General features: G+C 38.3%; 1 protein-coding gene across 4 annotated transcripts in view; it reads left to right on the forward strand.

The window, feature by feature from the left end:
* The window catches only part of LOC129718832 (protein max), a 143,879-nt gene that overhangs the window by 20,423 nt on the left and 103,805 nt on the right, over positions 1–19,651 (forward strand). The window contains exons 2-3 of one of the 4 annotated variants that reach the window (XM_055669937.1): positions 7,344–7,551; positions 12,439–14,224. The exons of 2 other annotated variants lie outside the window; for them this stretch is intronic. In XM_055669937.1, the coding sequence (XP_055525912.1) occupies positions 12,482–14,152 (1,671 nt within the window). In that variant the 5' untranslated portion in view covers positions 7,344–7,551; positions 12,439–12,481 and the 3' untranslated portion in view covers positions 14,153–14,224. Of the gene's footprint in view, positions 1–7,343; positions 7,552–12,438; positions 14,225–19,651 lie in introns of those variants that run through there. One more of the 4 variants, XM_055669938.1, reaches the window with a different exon arrangement.

Raw genomic sequence — 19,651 nt, forward strand, 5'->3', positions numbered from 1 at the left:
GCGAAATTGCAAACTTTTAATTTTCCAATTTTCCTAATCAAAATTTTGGAAAATTATCTTACTGATCGAACTCTGCAGGTTGTCTATCAGAATTCAAAATCTGATAGATTTCCTGTCAGAGCAGGTGTGCCTCAAGGTTCTGTCTTGGGCCCAGTCCTGTATAACATATTCACTTCAGATCTTCCTGATTTGCCTCCAGGATGCACAAAGTCATTGTTCTGCGATGACACAAGCATTTCCGTAAAAGGAAAAAGCCTTCGTGTCATATGCAGTCAATTGCAGAAAAGTTTAGATATTTTTTCTTCCTACTTGCAAAAGTGGAAAATCTCTTCCAATGCTTCTAAAACTCAAATGATAATTTTTCCTCATAAGCCTAGGGCTTCTTTCCTCAAGCCAAACAATAATCACGTTGTCAAGATGAATGGGGTTATTTTAAGTTGGTCTGACAAGGTTAAGTACTTGGGACTAATTTACGATAAAAAACTTATTTTCAAAGAGCACATTGAGAGTATACAAGCCAAGTGCATCAAATATACGAGATGTTTATATCCTCTCATTAACAGGAATTCTAAACTTTGTTTAAAGAACAAACTTTTGATTTACAAACAAATTTTTAGACCAGCAATGCTTTATGCTGTACCGATCTGGTCAAGTTGCTGTTCAACAAGGAAGAAAACGCTCCAAAGGATTCAGAATAAAATTCTGAAAATGATTTTGAAGCGTCCTCCTTGGTTTGGTACACTCGAATTACATAGAATTACTGGTGTTGAACCATTAGAAGCTATGTCAAATAAAATTATTAACAATTTTCGACAAAAATCGTTGCAATCCTCAATTGCTACGATAAGCTCTCTTTATAGCCAATAAGTCAGCATTTAAATTAGTAGTAAGTTTACTTTCCTTTCTTGACAAGTAGGTTTAAATCTCTACGAATGATAAGTCCTAATTGCGAAAGCAAACAAATCCTAACAATTAAAATTACAAATTACTAAGAGTGTTGAGAAGTCACCATTTGTGATTGGACACACATACTCATTATTTACTAATATTTATCATAAATACTTAAGCTACTAACTTCTCAACACTTCTCAACGTTCGGTGAAGTATTACCTTTAGAATTTTTACTATTATTATCAATATTATTACATTCGTTGTTTTGCTTTCATCTCGATTAGACGCAAATTGTTTATCTCCGTTTGAGTTCGTAAAATAACAATACACGAGTTATCGTACGGGTGTTTTTTTGTCGATTAGTTCTTGTGTTGCGCGATAACAATAGCCTGTTGTATATCGGCAGAAACATCTGCACACTGGTAGGGGCAGGCTACCCCGCCAGTGATTCGATACGCAGCTGATATATCAGCAAGAATAATTCTCCCGCACCGCTGTTACCCCGCTAGCAGCACGGACCACCATACGATCGAGCGAGTGGAAGTCAACTACAAGTGGCATCTACAAGGTCGCGTGTAAGATACGGCCACTGTGTCACAACACGAAGCTGGATCGTCATTGTTTGTTCTGCGGAGACACTCGATTAATCCAACTATCAGCCGTGAGGTCGTGACTTAGACGTTCGGTGAAGTATTACCTTTAGAATTTTTACTATAATTATCAATATTATTACTATGTTATAATATTATTATTAATATTATTATTGATATTATTATTATTGTTATTATTATTATTATTACTACAATTATTATTATTATTATTATTACTATTGTTATTAGAATTAGTATTACTGTCTTTTTTTTATTTGATCCATTGTAGATTGAAAAATTGTTTTTAAAATTTAATATCAACTACTTGAACCCCCATATTCGAATATTTTTCGTTTGTGTGCGGTAGAGCGTAACGCTCCCGCAAAATGGACGACATGCAGGTGCAACTTTTCCTGGAGGTGGAAACAAACGGGGAAGAAATTGAAATTTCTCCCATCAGCTCACCCCTACCTTCCCCTGTGCCCTCTCCTTTGCCAAGTCCTGTACCAAGAGTACCGGAAGTACGGGTAAAAGCTTACCCAGATGCCGCTAGCGGTCCCTACGTTGTTTTTTTCCGGCCCATAAAGAAGCCATTGAATATTATTCAAATTGGCAAAGACCTGGCAAAACATTTTTCGGCCGTAACCGAGATTACGAAGGTGAGGCCGAACAAACTGCGAGTTGTCGTGAGTAGCTTGAAGCAAGCAAACGAAATTGCTGGCTACGAGCTCTTCACGAGAGAGTATCGCGTGTACATCCCTGCCAAGGATGTAGAAATCGACGGTGTGGTTACCGAGGGGAACCTCACTGTCGATGACATTTTGCGTCATGGAGTTGGCTGTTTTAAAAACCCCTTGATGCAAAGTGTAAAGATACTGGATTGCAAGCAATTGCATTCAGTATCCATCGAAGAAGGAAAGAAGAAATTCCTCCCTTCGGATTCCTTCCGAGTAACATTCGCCGGATCCGCGCTGCCGAACTACGTCCGCTTGGACAGGGTTCGTCTACCTGTACGCCTGTTCGTACCGCGGGTCATGCATTGCCAAAACTGTAAGCAGTTAGGTCACACAGCCACCTACTGCTGCAACAAGGCAAGCTGTAGCAAGCGCGGAGGCAAGCATGCTGAGAACGCTTGCAGTGGGGATACTGAAAAGTGTCTTTATTGCGAGGGAACTCGGCATGACCTTCCGGCATGTCCCGCGTACAAACAGCGCGAGGAAAAAATTAAGCGTTCCCTTAAGGAACGATCAAAGCGCTCTTTTGCAGAAATGCTTAAGAGGGCTGAGCCATCCTTGACAGGAAACATCTTTTCCTTCTTGCCAACTGATGAGGGTACATCTGACGATCCCGTCGAAGGGTGTTCCTATGCCTTGCCAGAGGGATCTAGGAAGAGGAGAATGCTCAACTCTTCTAATCTTTCTCGCAAATGTCGTAAGATAACCCCTAGCGGAATGACCAATAAGACAACACAAAAAGGAAGCGGTGAAGAAAAACCGAAGCAAGTACCCCCCGGTTTTAATTTCAAATCAAACCAGGAGTACCCACCGCTTCCTGGGGCACCAAAAACCCCTCGTGCACCCATTTCTCGATCAGAAGATAAAAAAGAAACAGGGTTCATAAAATTTTCTGATATTGTGGACTGGATATTTATAACATTCAACATACCAGATCCCCTACAAAATATTCTTCTTGCCCCTCTTCCTACAGTGAAAACCTTTTTGAAGCAACTAGCAGCAACTTGGCTCTCATTTCAGCTATTATATCTTTCGATGACTAATACGGCGAAAGAGGTTAGGAATTTTTTCACTGTATTACAGTGGAATTGCAGAAGTATCATCCCCAAATTCGATTTATTTTCTCATTTGATGAATACATACAATTGTGACGCATTCGCGCTTTGTGAAACCTTTCTCAATTCGAACGATCAACTAAATTTCCACGATTTTAACATTATTCGTCGAGATCGAGACTCACACGGTGGAGGGGTACTTTTAGGGATCAAAAAGTGCTATTCTTTTTTCAGAATCGACCTCCCCTCGATCTCGAATATTGAAGTTGTTGCCATTCAAACGAATTTGAATGGAAAAGACCTTTGCCTTGTTTCGTTATATATTCCCCCATCCGCGCGGATTGAACAGAAGCAACTCCTTGATATAGCAGAATTGACAGACTCACGAGGAACTTCCTCCGGAGGAAGAATACGCGTTCTTAGCTGGCTTGATAATCGACGCCGCGACTCAAGCTCAGACGAAACCGATACCCGGGGTAACGATTAGACAGCGCCCTCCCAACAAATGGTGGGACAAAGAGTGCTCTGAGCTGTACGTGCGAAGGTCCGCGGCGTATAAGGACTACCGGGAGTACGGCACTGTCAACCTGCTTCGAAAGTACGAGGCAGATGAAGAGCTTAGTAAAGGCGAAAAATCGCGGGTACTGGCGGCGGTTCGTAAACGCGTTGTCGAGGGAAACAGCGATGAGCACTCTTTGGGATACCGCCAGGCGCATGCGGAACCGTGACGTTTCGAATGAGAGTGAGGAGTATTCAGATCGCTGGATACTCGATTTTGCCAAAAAGGTCTGTCCGGACTCTGTACCGGAACAGAAAACCTTTCGCGACGCGTTTATAGTAACTACGGAAGAGCCTCCATTTTCGATGTTGGAATTTTCAATGGCTCTCCTGTCGTGCAACAATAAGGCTCCAGGGTTAGATAGAATAAAATTCAACCTGTTGAAGAATCTACCCGACTCTGCAAAAAGACGCTTGTTGAATTTGTTCAACAAGTTTCTTTAGCTAAATATTGTTCCGCATGACTGGAGGGAGGTAAAAGTCATTGCTATTGGGAAACCCGGGAAACCTGCCTCTGATCACAATTCATATAGGCCGATTGCGATGCTCTCTTGCCTCCGGAAATTAATGGAGAGAATGATCCTCTTACGGTTAGACAAATGGGTCGAAACAAACGGTTTACTTTCAGATACTCAATTTGGCTTTCGCCGGGGCAAAGGGACGAACGATTGCCTAGCGTTGCTTTCTACTGAAATTCAAGTCGCATTTGCTCGGAAAGAGCAAATGGCTTCTGCGTTCTTGGATATTAAGGGGGCTTTTGACTCTGTCTCTGTAGAAGTTTTAAGCGCGAAACTTCATTCGCAGGGACTTTCACCAAATTTGAATAACTTTTTGCTCAACTTGTTGTCAGAAAAGCATATGTATTTCTCACATGGCGATTCGACAACTTCCCGAATTAGTTACATGGGCCTTCCCCAGGGCTCATGTTTAAGTCCTTTCTTATATAATTTTTACGTCAATGACATCGATGAATGTCTTGCAAATTCATGCACGCTAAGGCAACTTGCAGACGATAGCGTTGTATCCATTACTGGTAGCGAGGCTAGCGATCTGCAAGGACCATTGCAAGATACCTTAGACAATTTGTCTGAATGGGCTCTTAAGCTGGGTATCGAATTCTCTCCGGAGAAAACTGAGTTGGTCGTTTTTTCTAGGAAGCATAACCCAGCTCAGCTGCAGCTCCTACTAACGGGTAAAACGATCTCTCAGGTTTTAGTCGTAAATATCTCGGGGTCTGGTTCGACTCTAAATGCACCTGGGCTTGTCATATTAGGTATCTGACACGAAAATGCCAACAGAGGATTAATTTTCTTCGTACGATTACCGGAACCTGGTGGGGAGCCCACCCAGGAGACCTTCTGAGGTTATACCAAACAACAATACTGTCAGTTCTTGAGTACGGTTGTTTCTGCTTTCGCTCCGCTGCGAACACGCATATTTTGAAACTAGAAAGAATACAATATCGTTGTTTGCGTATTGCCTTGGGTTGCATGCAGTCGACCCATACGATGAGTCTTGAAGTGTTAGCGGGTATTCTTCCGTTGAAACATCGTTTTTGGAATCTCTCTTACCGGTTGCTAATTCGGTGCACAGTTATGAACCCATTAGTAATTGAAAATTTCGAGAGGTTGGTCGACCTTCAATCTCAATCCAGATTTATGACTTTATATTTTGACTATATGGCTCAAGATATTAATCCTTCTTCATACGATTCCTCCAATGTCGCACTTTAAGATACTTCTAATAATGCTATATTCTTCGACACCACCATGAAACAAGACATTTCTGGTATCCCGGATCAATTGCGACCCCAAGAGATCCCTAAGATTTTTTCCAATAAGTTTAAACATGTTAGTTATGATAAAAGGTTCTACACTGACGGATCTAATCTAGATGAGTCCACTGGCATCGGTGTTTTCCACGAAAATTTTACCGCCTCCTACAAACTCGATGCTCCTGCTTCCGTGTACGTCGCAGAACTTGCTGCTATTCAGTACTCTCTTGGAATCATCGAAACCCTACCCAAAGACCACTACTTCATCTTCACAGATAGTCTCAGTGCCATTGAGGCTCTGCGATCGATGAAGCCTGTGAAGCACACCCCGTATTTCCTGGGGAAAATACGGCGGTTTTTAAGTGCTTTAACAGATAAAAATTACCGGGTTACCTTAGCGTGGGTCCCTTCTCATTGCTCGATTCCGGGTAATGAAAAGGCTGACTCTTTAGCTAAGGTGGGTGCTATTGATGGCGATATTTATGAAAGACCAATTGCTTATGATGAATTTTATAGCATTTTGCGTCAGAGAACACTCAACAGTTGGCAATCATCATGGAACTCAGATGAACTGGGACGGTGGCTACATTCCATTTTTCCTAAGGTATCGACGAAAGCATGGTTCAAGGGGTTGGATGTAGGTCGGGACTTCATTCGCATGATGTCCAGACTTATGTCCAATCACTACACGTTAAACATGCATCTCTTTCGTATAGGGCTTGTAGACAGTAATCACTGCGTTTGTGGCGATGGCTACTATGACATCGAGCATGTTGTTTGGTCGTGTGCCGAATTCTGTGATGTTAGGTCCGAGCTTATAGATTCCCTCCGGGCCCGAGGAAAACAACCGAACGTACCCGTTAGAGACATTCTGGGAAGCGGTGATCTCCAGTACATGACACAACTGTACTGTTATTTGAAAAAGACTGACAATAAAATTTAATATTCTTTTGTCTATTTGTCAGAATACTCGTATACGACGCTGGAGACACGAACACGAAGAGCCTAAATCTATGTTTGAAAAACAAAAAAGAACACCAGTCGAAACACAAATAGATCGTATATCTTAATTAGTTTTAAGCAAGAATTGTATTTCCCTCCTCTCACCTTAAATCCCCACTAGCTCGTAGTCGGCCGCGAGAATAAAAAAAGGCTTGCCTCTTTTCCCTGCTAACGTAGAATTAATACGAATTGTACTTGGCTCAGTAAAACAGAAAATGTATCGTGCCGTGTCAAATAAACTAATTTTAAACCTAAAAAAAAATCAATATTATTACTATGTTATAATATTATTATTATTATTGTTATTGATATTATTATTATTGTTATTATTATTATTATTATTATTACTATAATTATTATTATTATTATTATTATTATTACTATTGTTATTAGTATTAGTATTACTGTTTTTTTTTTATTTGATCCATTGTAGATTGAAAAATTGTTTTTAGAATTTAATATCAACTACTTGAACCCCCATATTCGAATATTTTTCGTTTGTGTGCGGTAGAGCGTAACGCTCCCGCAAAATGGACGACATGCAGGTGCAACTTTTCCTGGATGTGGAAACAAACGGGGAATCCGCGGCGTCAGCAGACAACAGGAAATAACTCCAACGTCGAACGGCGAAGCCACAAGCAGGTGTCCAAACGCTAGGTGCACGTTATGTGCTAAGTCAGGGATTTAGGTTATTCGTTAGCTCTCTGTAATTAATTTAACGACAATAAAATCATTCCAGTGTGAACCGTGTTGAAGTGAAGTTCAGTTTTAGTTTTTTTTTTAAAATCCCCCGAAGAGTTCCAAGAAATTAACTGGCGCAGTCGGAACGGATTAGTGAAAATTAGAAAATAAAAACAGTGATAGTAATTTCGAGAGGATATCGGAATTAAAATCGACTCACGGAAACTAAACGGAGGATCACCGTACGGTCAACCGGAATCATTAAGGTAAGGTAGATAAGAAGTGATTGATTTTTTCTGAAAGTGAAACAAGTTTAAGTGAAATTATTTTTATAAACATGGCGCATTTGCAACAAGAGGTAGAATTATTAAGACATGAAATCAACGAAAGAGATGAGTTGATTCACCAACTAAGAATTGAAGCACAAGGCACTGCTGAAGCCGCTCGCGTTGCTAGAGCAGCAGCCGTAAGACAACTAGAAAACCCATTAAGAGAGACATAAACCATTCTGAAGGCGCTTCAGACGCCACAAATTATCAGAGACCTGCCGTGCTTTAGCGGCGATCCCGTTAAATTACATTCATTTATTAGATCAATAGACAATTTAATACCACTTATTGATTCGGCCAGGGGATCTCCGATCCATATTATTTGGATCCAGGCCATTAGGTCCAAAATTATAAACGACGCCGATAACGTTTTAGAATTATACGGCACCGGGTTAGACTGGGAAGAAATAAAAAAACAACCTGATAACTCATTACAGCGACCGCAGAGATGAAGTGTCGCTCGCAAAGGATCTAGTCGGTATCAAACAAACGGGAACACTTGAAGAATTTTATTCAAAAGTTTCCCACGTTGTCTCCTTGCTTGTAAATTTACTCAACATAACGGAAGAAAATCCGGAAGTCAAATCAGCAAAAAACCAGTTTTATCAACAAATGGGCTCAAAGTGTTTCTTGCTGGGTTACACCATCCGCTGGGACCCACAATTCGAGCCCAAACCCCGAAAAGCTTAAAAGATGCGCTGAGACTTTGTTTAGATGAAAGCAATTACATACAACCAAAAACTACACATCATCCGCCACCAATTCCTAGCAGAGCACCTCAACAGGTGCCATTATATAAACCAGTACCATTTAAGTTTCAACCAAGACCAATGTTTCCAGTGAATAATTCTTATAGACATCCGCAACAACCGCCACCACACATGTTTAGGCCTTTCCTCCCGCGGAAACCTCAACCAAAACCTGAAAGAATGGATGTAGATCCATCCGTTAGAGTAAATTACATGAACCGTCCTCGGAACATACCCCCTCCTCAAATGCAAAACAATTTTGCACCGCGATTTCCACAGAATTATCGCCCACCAACGAACTTTGGCCCCCAGAATTTCGCACAACAAAACTTTTCTCGACCATATAACCCTCCTAAATTCCATTTTGAAGAACTAACAAATACCGAACAGTGCTATAATAACTTCTACCCATATGAAGATTATAGAGAAAATTATTATCAACCATTATCTTACTATCCAGACTTTGAAAATTATTATCAGTCCAACGAGACAACCGAGAATGAAACGCAAATTTTGCCCGAAACTGCTAACGAGGTTCATAGTGAAAAACAGGAAGATGATGATAAACCAGATGACCTAAATTTTCAGATAACCGCAAGCTCACAAACAACAACGTAGCCAATTTCATACCGTACATAAAAATAGAAACGACGAGAGGATCCTTAAAATTTCTGATTGACACAGGTGCTAACAAGAATTATATTAGCCCACGTTTGGTTAACATAGAAAAATGCAGATTCATGAAACCTACTACTGTCAGAAATATTAACGGATCGCACCAAATTAATCAATTTACAGAATTCAATCCATTTCCTCACATCAAAAACTCTCCCAAATTAACTTTCTACATTTTTGACTTCCATTCATACTTTGATGGACTCATAGGTTACGAGTCACTTCAACACTTGAAAGCCAACATCCTCACGCATTCTAACGAGTTACAGTTACCATCAACCACGATACCAATGTTTAGAAAATACCCCGACACAACAAACATTAGTTTAAATTCAAACGAATCAAAATTCATCAGTATCCCTACAAACAACAATGAAGGTGATTTTTTAATTGAAAATGATATAGAAATTTCCGAATCATTAATAGTGCATTCAGGGTTATACAGCTCTAAGCAAGGACAAGCGTACGTTGCCATTACCAACATTAGCAGCAAACCCATTAAAGTCAAAATTGATGAACCTTTTCAAGTTGAGATACAGAATTTCGAGACATGTTTTCCTGACATGATCCCGAAATGTAAAAATAAACAAGATCTTTTCCAACAACTACGACTCGCTCACCTTAATGAAGAAGAGCGACAAAAATTAATTGATTTGATTCGAAAATACGAGGAAATATTCCACTTAGAGGAACAAAAGCTCACCTTCACCAACGCAATAAAACATAAAATAACAACGAAAGACGACATTCCTGTGCATTCTAAATCATATCGGTACCCCTTCTGTCATAAAGAAGAGGTACAGAAGCAAATTTCAAAAATGCTAGAGCAAGGTATCATCCAGCATTCGAATAGTCCTTGGTCCTCACCAGTCTGGGTCGTACCTAAAAAAATGGATGCTTCCGGTCAAAAAAAAATGGAGAATCGTAATTGACTATAGGAAGTTAAACGACAAGACAATTGAGGATAAGTATCCAATACCCAACATAAATGACATTCTTGATAAACTGGGTAGATGCACATATTTCTCTACATTAGATCTTGCAAGTGGGTTTCATCAAATCGAAGTTCACAACGATGACGTTTCGAAAACCGCCTTCAGCGTAGAACACGGTCATTATGAATTTTTAAGAATGCCATTCGGGCTTCGCAACGCGCCATCAACATTTCAACGTGTGATGGACAACATTTTAAGAGAACACATAGGTAAAATATGTCTGGTCTACATGGACGATATTATTGTGTTTTCGACAAGCCTTCAGGAACACTTGGAAAACTTAGCAAAAATTTTTAATTGCCTTAAAAGATTCAATATGAAAGTGCAATTAGACAAAAGCGAGTTTCTTCACAAAGAAGTCGCATTTTTGGGTCACTTAGTCACCTCAGAAGGAGTCAAGCCGAACCCAGACAAAATTAAAATTATTAAAAATTGGCCTTTACCAAAAAACGAGAAAGAACTAAGAGGCTTTCTTGGAGTTTTAGGTTACTACCGGAAATTTATTCGCGATTTTGCTCGAATAGCGAAACTGCTTACTAACAGCTTACGAAAAGGAGAGACATTAGACTATTCGAGAGAATTTATTAATGCATTTGAAAAATGCAAAAACATTCTAACAAGCAGTACTATTCTACAGTATCCTGATTTTGACAAAACTTTCATCCACACGACCGATGCATCAAACCATGCTATTGGCGCGGTTCTGTCGCAAGGTCCAGTAGGCAAAGATAAACCGATAGCATACGCATCTCGTACTCTTTCCCAAACTAAAGAAAAATACTCGACTATAGAGAAAGAGTTGCTGGCTATCGTATGGGCCTGCAAGTATTTCAGACCCTACCTTTTCGGTCGAAAGTTTGTGTTGTATACCGATCACAAACCGCTCTCATACGGGCTGAATTTGAATCACCCTAACAGTAAGCTCGTTAGATGGAGGCTATCACTCGAAGAATATGATTATGAAATTCGATACAGACCTGGAAAGCAAAATACTGTCGCCGACGCATTATCACGATTTCCACACGAAATAAACCTACATGAAGAAAGTGACAGCGACACGGACGCTGCCACTGTTCACTCAGCGGATACAGACGATTCTGAGTTTGTTCAGATGACTCTCCGCCCTTTAAACGTGTTTTCGAATCAGCTAGTGCTAAAAATTGGCGAACAAGATAGCAATGAGTTCGAGGAAGTGTTTCCACGTGTTTTCAGGAGAACCATAACAAAAATATGTTTCGGAGTACCCGCAATGTTAAATATCTTTAAAGAATATATGGATCACAAAAGAGTCAACTGTATTTTCTGCCCCGAGAGATTAATCCCCACCATACAAGTTGTCTACAAAAATTATTTTAACCGATGCAAACCCTTCAAAGTTAAAATAACGCAAACCATGCTACAAGACGTTCAAACGGATGAGGAACAGAATGACCTAATTCAGAATGTGCACGATTCAGCACACCGAGGTATATGGGAAAACAAAGAAAAAAATTCTAGAACCTATTACTTTCCCAGAATGAAATTCAAAATCCGAAGATTTATCAAATTATGCGAAGTATGCAACAAAGCCAAATACGAACGTCACCCATATAAAATTAAATTTGGCGAAACTCCTATTCCGAAAAAACCACTAGAAATTATTCACATAGACATTTTCATTTCGCTACCTGATATGTTTTTATCAATTGTAGATAAATTTTCTAAGTTTGGCGCAATCATTCCAATTAAATCAAGGCAGATACAGGACGTTCGGAAGGCTCTGTTGAAATACTTCAGCACACACGGAAAACCTCAACTCATCGTGAGCGACAACGAACCAGCCATGAGGTCAATTGAAGTCAGGGGACTTCTCAACGATTTAAATGTTCAAATATATTTTACACCTACAAATTGCAGCGAAACGAATGGCACTGTCGAAAGATTCCATTCTACACTCGCTGAGATTTTTAGGTGTATCAGATCAAAATACGAACAGTTATCTAACAAGGAAGTATTTCGTATTGCTTGTACCCTGTATAATGAAACCATTCATTCAGCTACAAAATTGAAACCACGGGAAATCTTCTTTGCCATCAGAGATGGTGACGACAGACATCTCGACGTGGATCAAATGATCGAAAGTCGGAACAAAATGTACGATGAAGTTGTCTTACAACTACAAAAAACGCAACATAAAACAATTGAACAACATAACAATCATCGCGAGGTCCAACCGATTTTGCAGCCGAACGAAGAAGTTTTCCAGAAAGTCCAGGGAATACGGAATAAGACCAATCCAAAGTACCTTCCGGTTCAAGTCGTCGAGGATCATACTAGAACCTTCATTGACGACTCGGGTCGAAAGCTACACAAAAATAATCTTAAAAGAATATGAGACACTCACACTCACACTTTTCTTTCCACAGAATTCTCGTCAAACCCTGGCAAACGGAAAAAATACAACTACCCATGCTTACACTCCTGCTCATCCTATCAATGAACACTCCATCCCAAAACCAAGTCCTACAGATTAATGATATTACCAACAACGCAGGAGCGTTGATACTGCAAGAGGGAGAAGGGAGGATAATAGACGGTTACGACAGGTTGCTGCATGTGATTGACTTTGTAAAACTAGAAGCATCTGTGTTATTTATCGAAAACATGATTGGTCAGTTACAGAATTCACCTAGTGACTTTTCGGACATTATAAAAATGAAATTGAATGAAATCAGATTCCTTTTTAATATGCTACAAGTTAACCCAAACAGAAACAAAAGAGCAATTAATATGTTAGGCAGTACAATTAAATTTATCACCGGAAACTTAGATGCAGACGATCTAGCACTGATTAACAGCAACCTAGACGAGCTTAGAAAATCTGGAAACACTATCATAAAGCAAAATAACAGGCAGATAAAAATTAATACTAAATTCGAAAACAGAATAAACATTATGACAGATCAAATTAAAAACCAACAGAATGCCCTAAATAGTATTCTTAAAGATAATGATTACATCATTAGCGAAAATCAGAAAATTCAAATTGTCTTTCAACTAAACACATTTATAGAAACTCTAAAATCAATCGAATACGCTATCTTGCTTACTAAACTAAACATTATAAGTAAACTAATTCTTACACCAAAAGAAATTGATTTAATAGCACAGGAGATTTCAAGCCAAGGTTTAGAAATTCACAGCCTCGACGACACCAACAACTATCTCACCACCAGCACCCTATATAGCGAATCAACCCTCATCATCAGCGTTAACATACCACGACTTCTTCCAACCACATACCGGAAAGTGAGCATCGAACCTTTGCCAATACTGAACCATACAGCCAAACTGATGCATAATGAAGTCTTAATGAACTCAAATCAAATCTTAGCGATTGTTTCAAAATGCCAACAAAACCGCAAAGTTACTTTATGCGAAAGAAGACAGGTAATCGACATTAGCGAAAACCCGTGTGAAGCCGCATTATTGCAAGGACGTTTTGGACATTGTAATCTCGTGGAAAAACCTCCAACCACAGAAGTAAGAGAAATAGCCCCAGGTACGCTGCTGATACTAACCGTTCACCAAGACGTAAATATCAATAGCACCTGTGGTATCAATAACAAAGCTCTGAGAGGCATCCATTTGATAACATTCCATAATTGTTCAATTTACATAAACAACGAGCTCTATGAAAATCTCGAATTCCAATTTTATCAACCCATAATCACACCACTGGAACCGACGAAAATAAAACCTATGCAAATTCATAGACACATTAACCTTTCGGAACTACATGCCATACACATAGAAAATCGAAAGCATCTAGAGACAATCGACATTAAAAACATAATCGGATTTGTATCAATAAGCACTTTAACAGTTTTTATATTGGCAGTTACAATTTTTGGAATCATCAAATACCAGCAGTTCGCGAAAACAGGTAATTGCTCGGGACGAGCAATACTTGCGCAAGGAGCAGTTAACGACGAAACCAAATCTCAAAGTTTAACCGGCACAGGCCCAGGAATCCGCGGCGTCAGCAGACAACAGGAAATAACTCCAACGTCGAACGGCGAAGCCACAAGCAGGTGTCCAAACGCTAGGTGCACGTTATGTGCTAAGTCAGGGATTTAGGTTATTCGTAAGCTCTCTGTAATTAATTTAACGACAATAAAATCATTCCAGTGTGAACCGTGTTGAAGTGAAGTTCAGTTTTAGTTTTTTTTTTTAAATCCCCCGAAGAGTTCCAAGAAATTAACTTATATATAACACAACAAAATACAACTTGCTGGTTGTCAGCAATGACAATTTGCTGTACATTCAGCAAAGCATAAATCAATTTGCTTGTTAACCAGTTAGATCAAGAGAACCATGTTTCCCTCAGGCACCAGGTTCCATCCGCCCATCGGATCATAGCCGAATTACTGTTGAACTAGAGATGTATGATTATCATTTCAACTGATAGATTCATCTAGCCCAATAGTGACTTAGCTATGGTTCCATATCCGCTATCAGGAGCTTAGCGAAGATCCCGTACCAGCTGCACAGAGATTTGGCGCGTTTTACTAATGACAGCTTCACGTAAAATTTTTAGATATATCAATTCTTTCGCTGGATTCCAGCAAACATGCATTTACTGTTTTCTGTTCAGCAAATAGTTTTGCTGTATTTTTGCGAATCACTGAATCGATAACTGGTTTTCAGTAAATTCATCAACGAAATACTGGTTTACAGCAAAAATAAAATTACTGAACGAAATTCAGTAAATTGTAGAATTGAGTTACAGTAAACTTTTGAAAAAAAATGCTGTGATTCAGTAAACAAGTGGTTTGCTGATTCACTTTCAGCAATGTACTTAGCTGAACCATAAAGAGAAATTTTGGTGTGTAGGGCAAGGAATCAAGGCGGCTCTAAGTCAATGCTATTCAATTTCAATTGAAGTAAATTAAGAGTGCATACGCTTTGACAAACAAGTTCTTCACGCTCACTCTGGGCTACTCAGCGGCTGAGTTGAATTTTAAACATTTTTTTTTTCAGTTGTTCGAAGACGTCAAAAAATGAGTAGAATTAAGTTGATAATGGCGGCAAAATTACTCAAAATTGGGTAATCGGTGCTTGCGTGTTGTTGTTATTTTTTTGCAATTGAAAACAAACAGCAAACCAAGCAAACCGTCTGAAAAAAGAAGAATGAAATAGAAGTGTTTGAAATTCGTTGTTATCGGTAAGTAATTCATAATTTGAAATAATTGACTGCAACTAATGCCAATTTTTCTTTTTCACCAGGACTCGTTGGTTGTATATACGGTGAATAAATTCATAGATCTCCCATGTCCCGGCGAACAAAGGCAAATTTCCAACATTTTTTTTACATTTTTTATTATTCTGCGGAATGGTATTCTGCAAGGTGGTACGCCGAATAGTTTTCCGCTACCAACTTACTTTTTTCCCTTTAAGGATTTTGCTGGTCATCTTGAGCACACATCTGCATTTCCCCACATTGCATGCGAGGTCGAAGTGCTCAAGACCGGCAGGTATTTCGTTATTTTTCATGGGATTGTCATCTTCGACCACGAGTTATTCATAGCTGCCATCGGTATTTTTTCAAGAGCTTCGCTGTGTTCAGTGTGACTATACCAACCGAAATCCAAAAGTTGTACGATGTAGCCATAAAATTCATTAAAAATGGAAAATATAATAATATCGAGTCAATATAGATAATTTTTCCGAAATTCCCTCATTGAAGCTTAAAGTACTCATTTTTGAGTCTAAAATGAGTAACTTTTACGCATCGCGCATCAGGAATAATATGAGTAATATTTACTCAATTTTTAGAACATTCGGTGGTACTCAAAAATGAGTAAAACAACTTCTACTCAATTTTGAGTACATACGGTTTTAGCGAAACTGATTAGGTTTTGACTCAATTTTGGGTTATACAGAAAGAGCGTGTTGAGTCGCATTTTTATCGGTGCTTTCTGAGATTGTCATTTTTGGTAGTCAGTTAGAGCGCAAAATTTAAATTTTTCTCTGAAATCACAATACAGGTCGGACTCGATTATCTGGAATCTCGATTATCTGGAATTTTATTTTTTTGATGTTCGTTTTTAATTTTGTTCCGAAATTTTACCTTTAGCATTCCTTTTGGCATATTTGTGACCATTTATGTCACTTCCGGCATGTTTGGGACATGTTCGAATTAAGTGAAAATATTCAAAGTCCAATTTATTTTTTGCTTCTCAAGATTTTACCCCTTTCCGCTTCAGATATATATATATATATATATATATATATATATATATATATATATATATATATATATAAATATATATATATATATATATATATATATATATATATATATATATATATATTATATATATATATATATATATATATATATATATATATATATATATATATATATCTGAAGCGGAAAGGGGTAAAATCTTGAGAAGCAAAAAATAAATTGGACTTTGAATATTTTCACTTAATTCGAACATGTCCCAAACATGCCGGAAGTGACATAAATGGTCACAAATATGCCAAAAGGAATGCTAAAGGTAAAATTTCGGAAAAAATTAAAAACGAACATCAAAAAAATAAAATTCCGGATAATCGAGTTTCCAGATAATCGAGTCCGACCTGTATTGTGATTTCAGAGAAAAATTTAAATTTTGCGCTCTAACTGACTACCAAAAATGACAATCTCAAAAAGCACCGATAAAAATGCGACTCAACACGCTCTTTCTGTATAACCCAAAACTGAGTCAAAACCTAATCAGTTTCGCTAAAACCGTATATACTCAAAATTGAGTAGAAGTTGTTTTACTCATTTTTGAGTACCACCGAATGTTCTAAAAATTGAGTAAATATTACTCATATTATCCCTGATGCGCGATGCGTAAAAGGTACTCATTTTAGACTCAAAAATGAGTACTTTAAGCTTCAATGAGGGAATTTCGGAAAAATTATCTATATTGACTCGATATTATTATATTTTCCATTTTTAATGAATTTTATGGCTACATCGTACAACTTTTGGATTTCGGTTGGTATAGTCACACTGAACACAGCGAAGCTCTTGAAAAAATACCGATGGCAGCTATGAAGAACTCGTGGTCGAAGATGACAATCCCATGAAAAATAACGAAATACCTGCCGGTCTTGAGCACTTCGACCTCGCATGCAATGTGGGGAAATGCAGATGTGCGCTCAAGATGACCAGCAAAATCCTTAAAGGGAAAAAAGTAAGTTGTTAGCGGAAAACTATTCGGCGTACCACCTTGCAGAATACCATTCGGCAGAATAATAAAAAATGTAAAAAAAATGTTGGAAATTTGCCTTTGTTCGCCGGGACACGGGAGATATATGAATTTATTCGCCGTATATACAACCAACGAGTCCTGGTGAAAAAGAAAAATTGGCATTAGTTGCAGTCAATTATTTCAAATTATGAATTACCTACCGATAACAACGAATTTCAAACACTTCTATTTCCTTCTTTTTTCAGACGGTTTGCTTGGTTTGCTGTTTGTTTTCAATTGCAAAAAAAATAACAACAACACGCAAGCACCGATTACCCAATTTTGAGTAATTTTGCCGCCATTATCAACTTAATTCTACTCATTTTTTGACGTCTTCGAACAACTGAAAAAAAAAATGATTAAAAATCAACTCAGCCGCTGAGTAGCCCAGAGTGAGCGTGAAGAACTTGTTTGTCAAAGCGTATGCACTCTTAATTTACTTCAATTGAAATTGAATAGCATTGACTTAGAGCCGCCTTGATTCCTTGCCCTACACACCAAAATTTCTCTTTATGGTTCAGCTAAGTACATTGCTGAAAGTGATTCAGCAAACCACTTGTTTACTGAATCACAGCATTTTTTTTCAAAAGTTTACTGTAACTCAATTCTACAATTTACTGAATTTCGTTCAGTAATTTTATTTTTGCTGTAAACCAGTATTTCGTTGATAAATTTACTGAAAACCAGTAATCGATTCAGTGATTCGCAAAAATACAGCAAAACTATTTGCTGAACAGAAAACAGTAAATGCATGTTTGCTGGAATCCAGCGAAAGAATTGATATATCAAAAAATTTTACGTGAAGCTGTCATTAGTAAAACGCGCCAAATCTCTGTGCAGCTGGTACGGGATCTTCGCTAAGCTCCTGATAGCGGATATGGAACCATAGCTAAGTCACTATTGGGCTAGATGAATCTATTAGTTGAAATGATAATCATACATCTTTAGTTCAACAGTAATTCGGCTATGATCTGATGGGCGGATGGAACCTGGTGCCTGAGGGAAACATGGTTCTCTTGAACTAACTGGTTAACAAGCAAATTGATTTATGCTTTGCTGAATGTACAGCAAATTGTCATTGCTGACAACCAGCAGGTTGTATTTTGCTTTACTGAACATGCAGCAAATGATCTGTCACTTTTATGCAATTGAGTATTACTGAATAAAGCCCTATTTAGAGTTTCAAGCGAAGTAGGAATCTTATACAAAATGTTCATTTTTTCCCGCTCGTGAAAAATACAACCTGCAAAAATTTCACTTCGCTTGGAACTGTAAGCAAATTTTATCCAGCGAAATCGAAGGTTATGGATCTTATCTTTTTCACTGATGTTTACTTTTTTCACGCACGCAAACGGTATTGAAAAAAGGAGCAGCATGCAAAAACTTGCGTGCATTTATATTCCGTCAGTTGCAGCCAATTTTCATTTCGCTCGGAGTGTAAACTCGTGTATTTCGCTTCACTTAAACTGTAAACTGCAGGCTGGTGAGATACCCGCGTGTTCCACAAACGGGTTTTCACGACAGATTTCGCAAGCGAAAATTAACGCCTTTTCACTTGTCAAATTTTTCACTTCGCTTTGAACTGTAAACTATACTTAATCAGCAAATTTCATTTTACTGAACAGATTGCTGGAAGCACAGCGCACCAAAAATCAGCAAAATTTTGCTTGTTTCCAGCAATGAAAATTTGGTGTGTTTTGTTTTTTTTTATAAGATTCGAACCACTGCGACCATTATTTAGATCGTTTGTGGTAAAAAAAATATTTATATATTTTTCAGCTGGGAAACTCTGTCAGCTTTAATTTATTTTTACCCTTGAGGAAATTTTTCGAAAAACCGGATCTTCTGAGCCCTCCCGTAAACGAAATTCGAAGGCCCAATTTCTAGGAATTCCTAGGCTTCAGAAAGTCTTTTATTTTTGAAAATTTGTTTCCTGAGATAACATAAATAATTTCTAGTACCGCAAAAGTGTACAGCGCATCGTTTCTATGTCTGTCTCCTACATCTTCAAAATTGAGCTTTATAGCGTAGCGTTATTACTATCATAACATGTTAGGCATAATTGTCCCACGACTTTATTTTATATATCATGGCATTTTTGTGATAAGTACATCAAATCGCCGAAAGCTTGCGAACTTTAACAAACCAAGTCAAGTTTACTAACCGATTTAAAAACAGGCGTAATGGTGCTGATGGCAATAAATCGTACATGCCTTTGATGATGAATATGTTATTTTTAGCTCGATCAAGACAATCGAAAACCTAAGAAACAAATAAAAAGACCCTAATTAACCTATGAGGTGTAGAGAATAAAACTTATTCGGATATT

Source organism: Wyeomyia smithii, chromosome 1 (assembly GCF_029784165.1).
Source record: "Wyeomyia smithii strain HCP4-BCI-WySm-NY-G18 chromosome 1, ASM2978416v1, whole genome shotgun sequence".
Taxonomy (NCBI): domain Eukaryota; kingdom Metazoa; phylum Arthropoda; class Insecta; order Diptera; family Culicidae; genus Wyeomyia; species Wyeomyia smithii.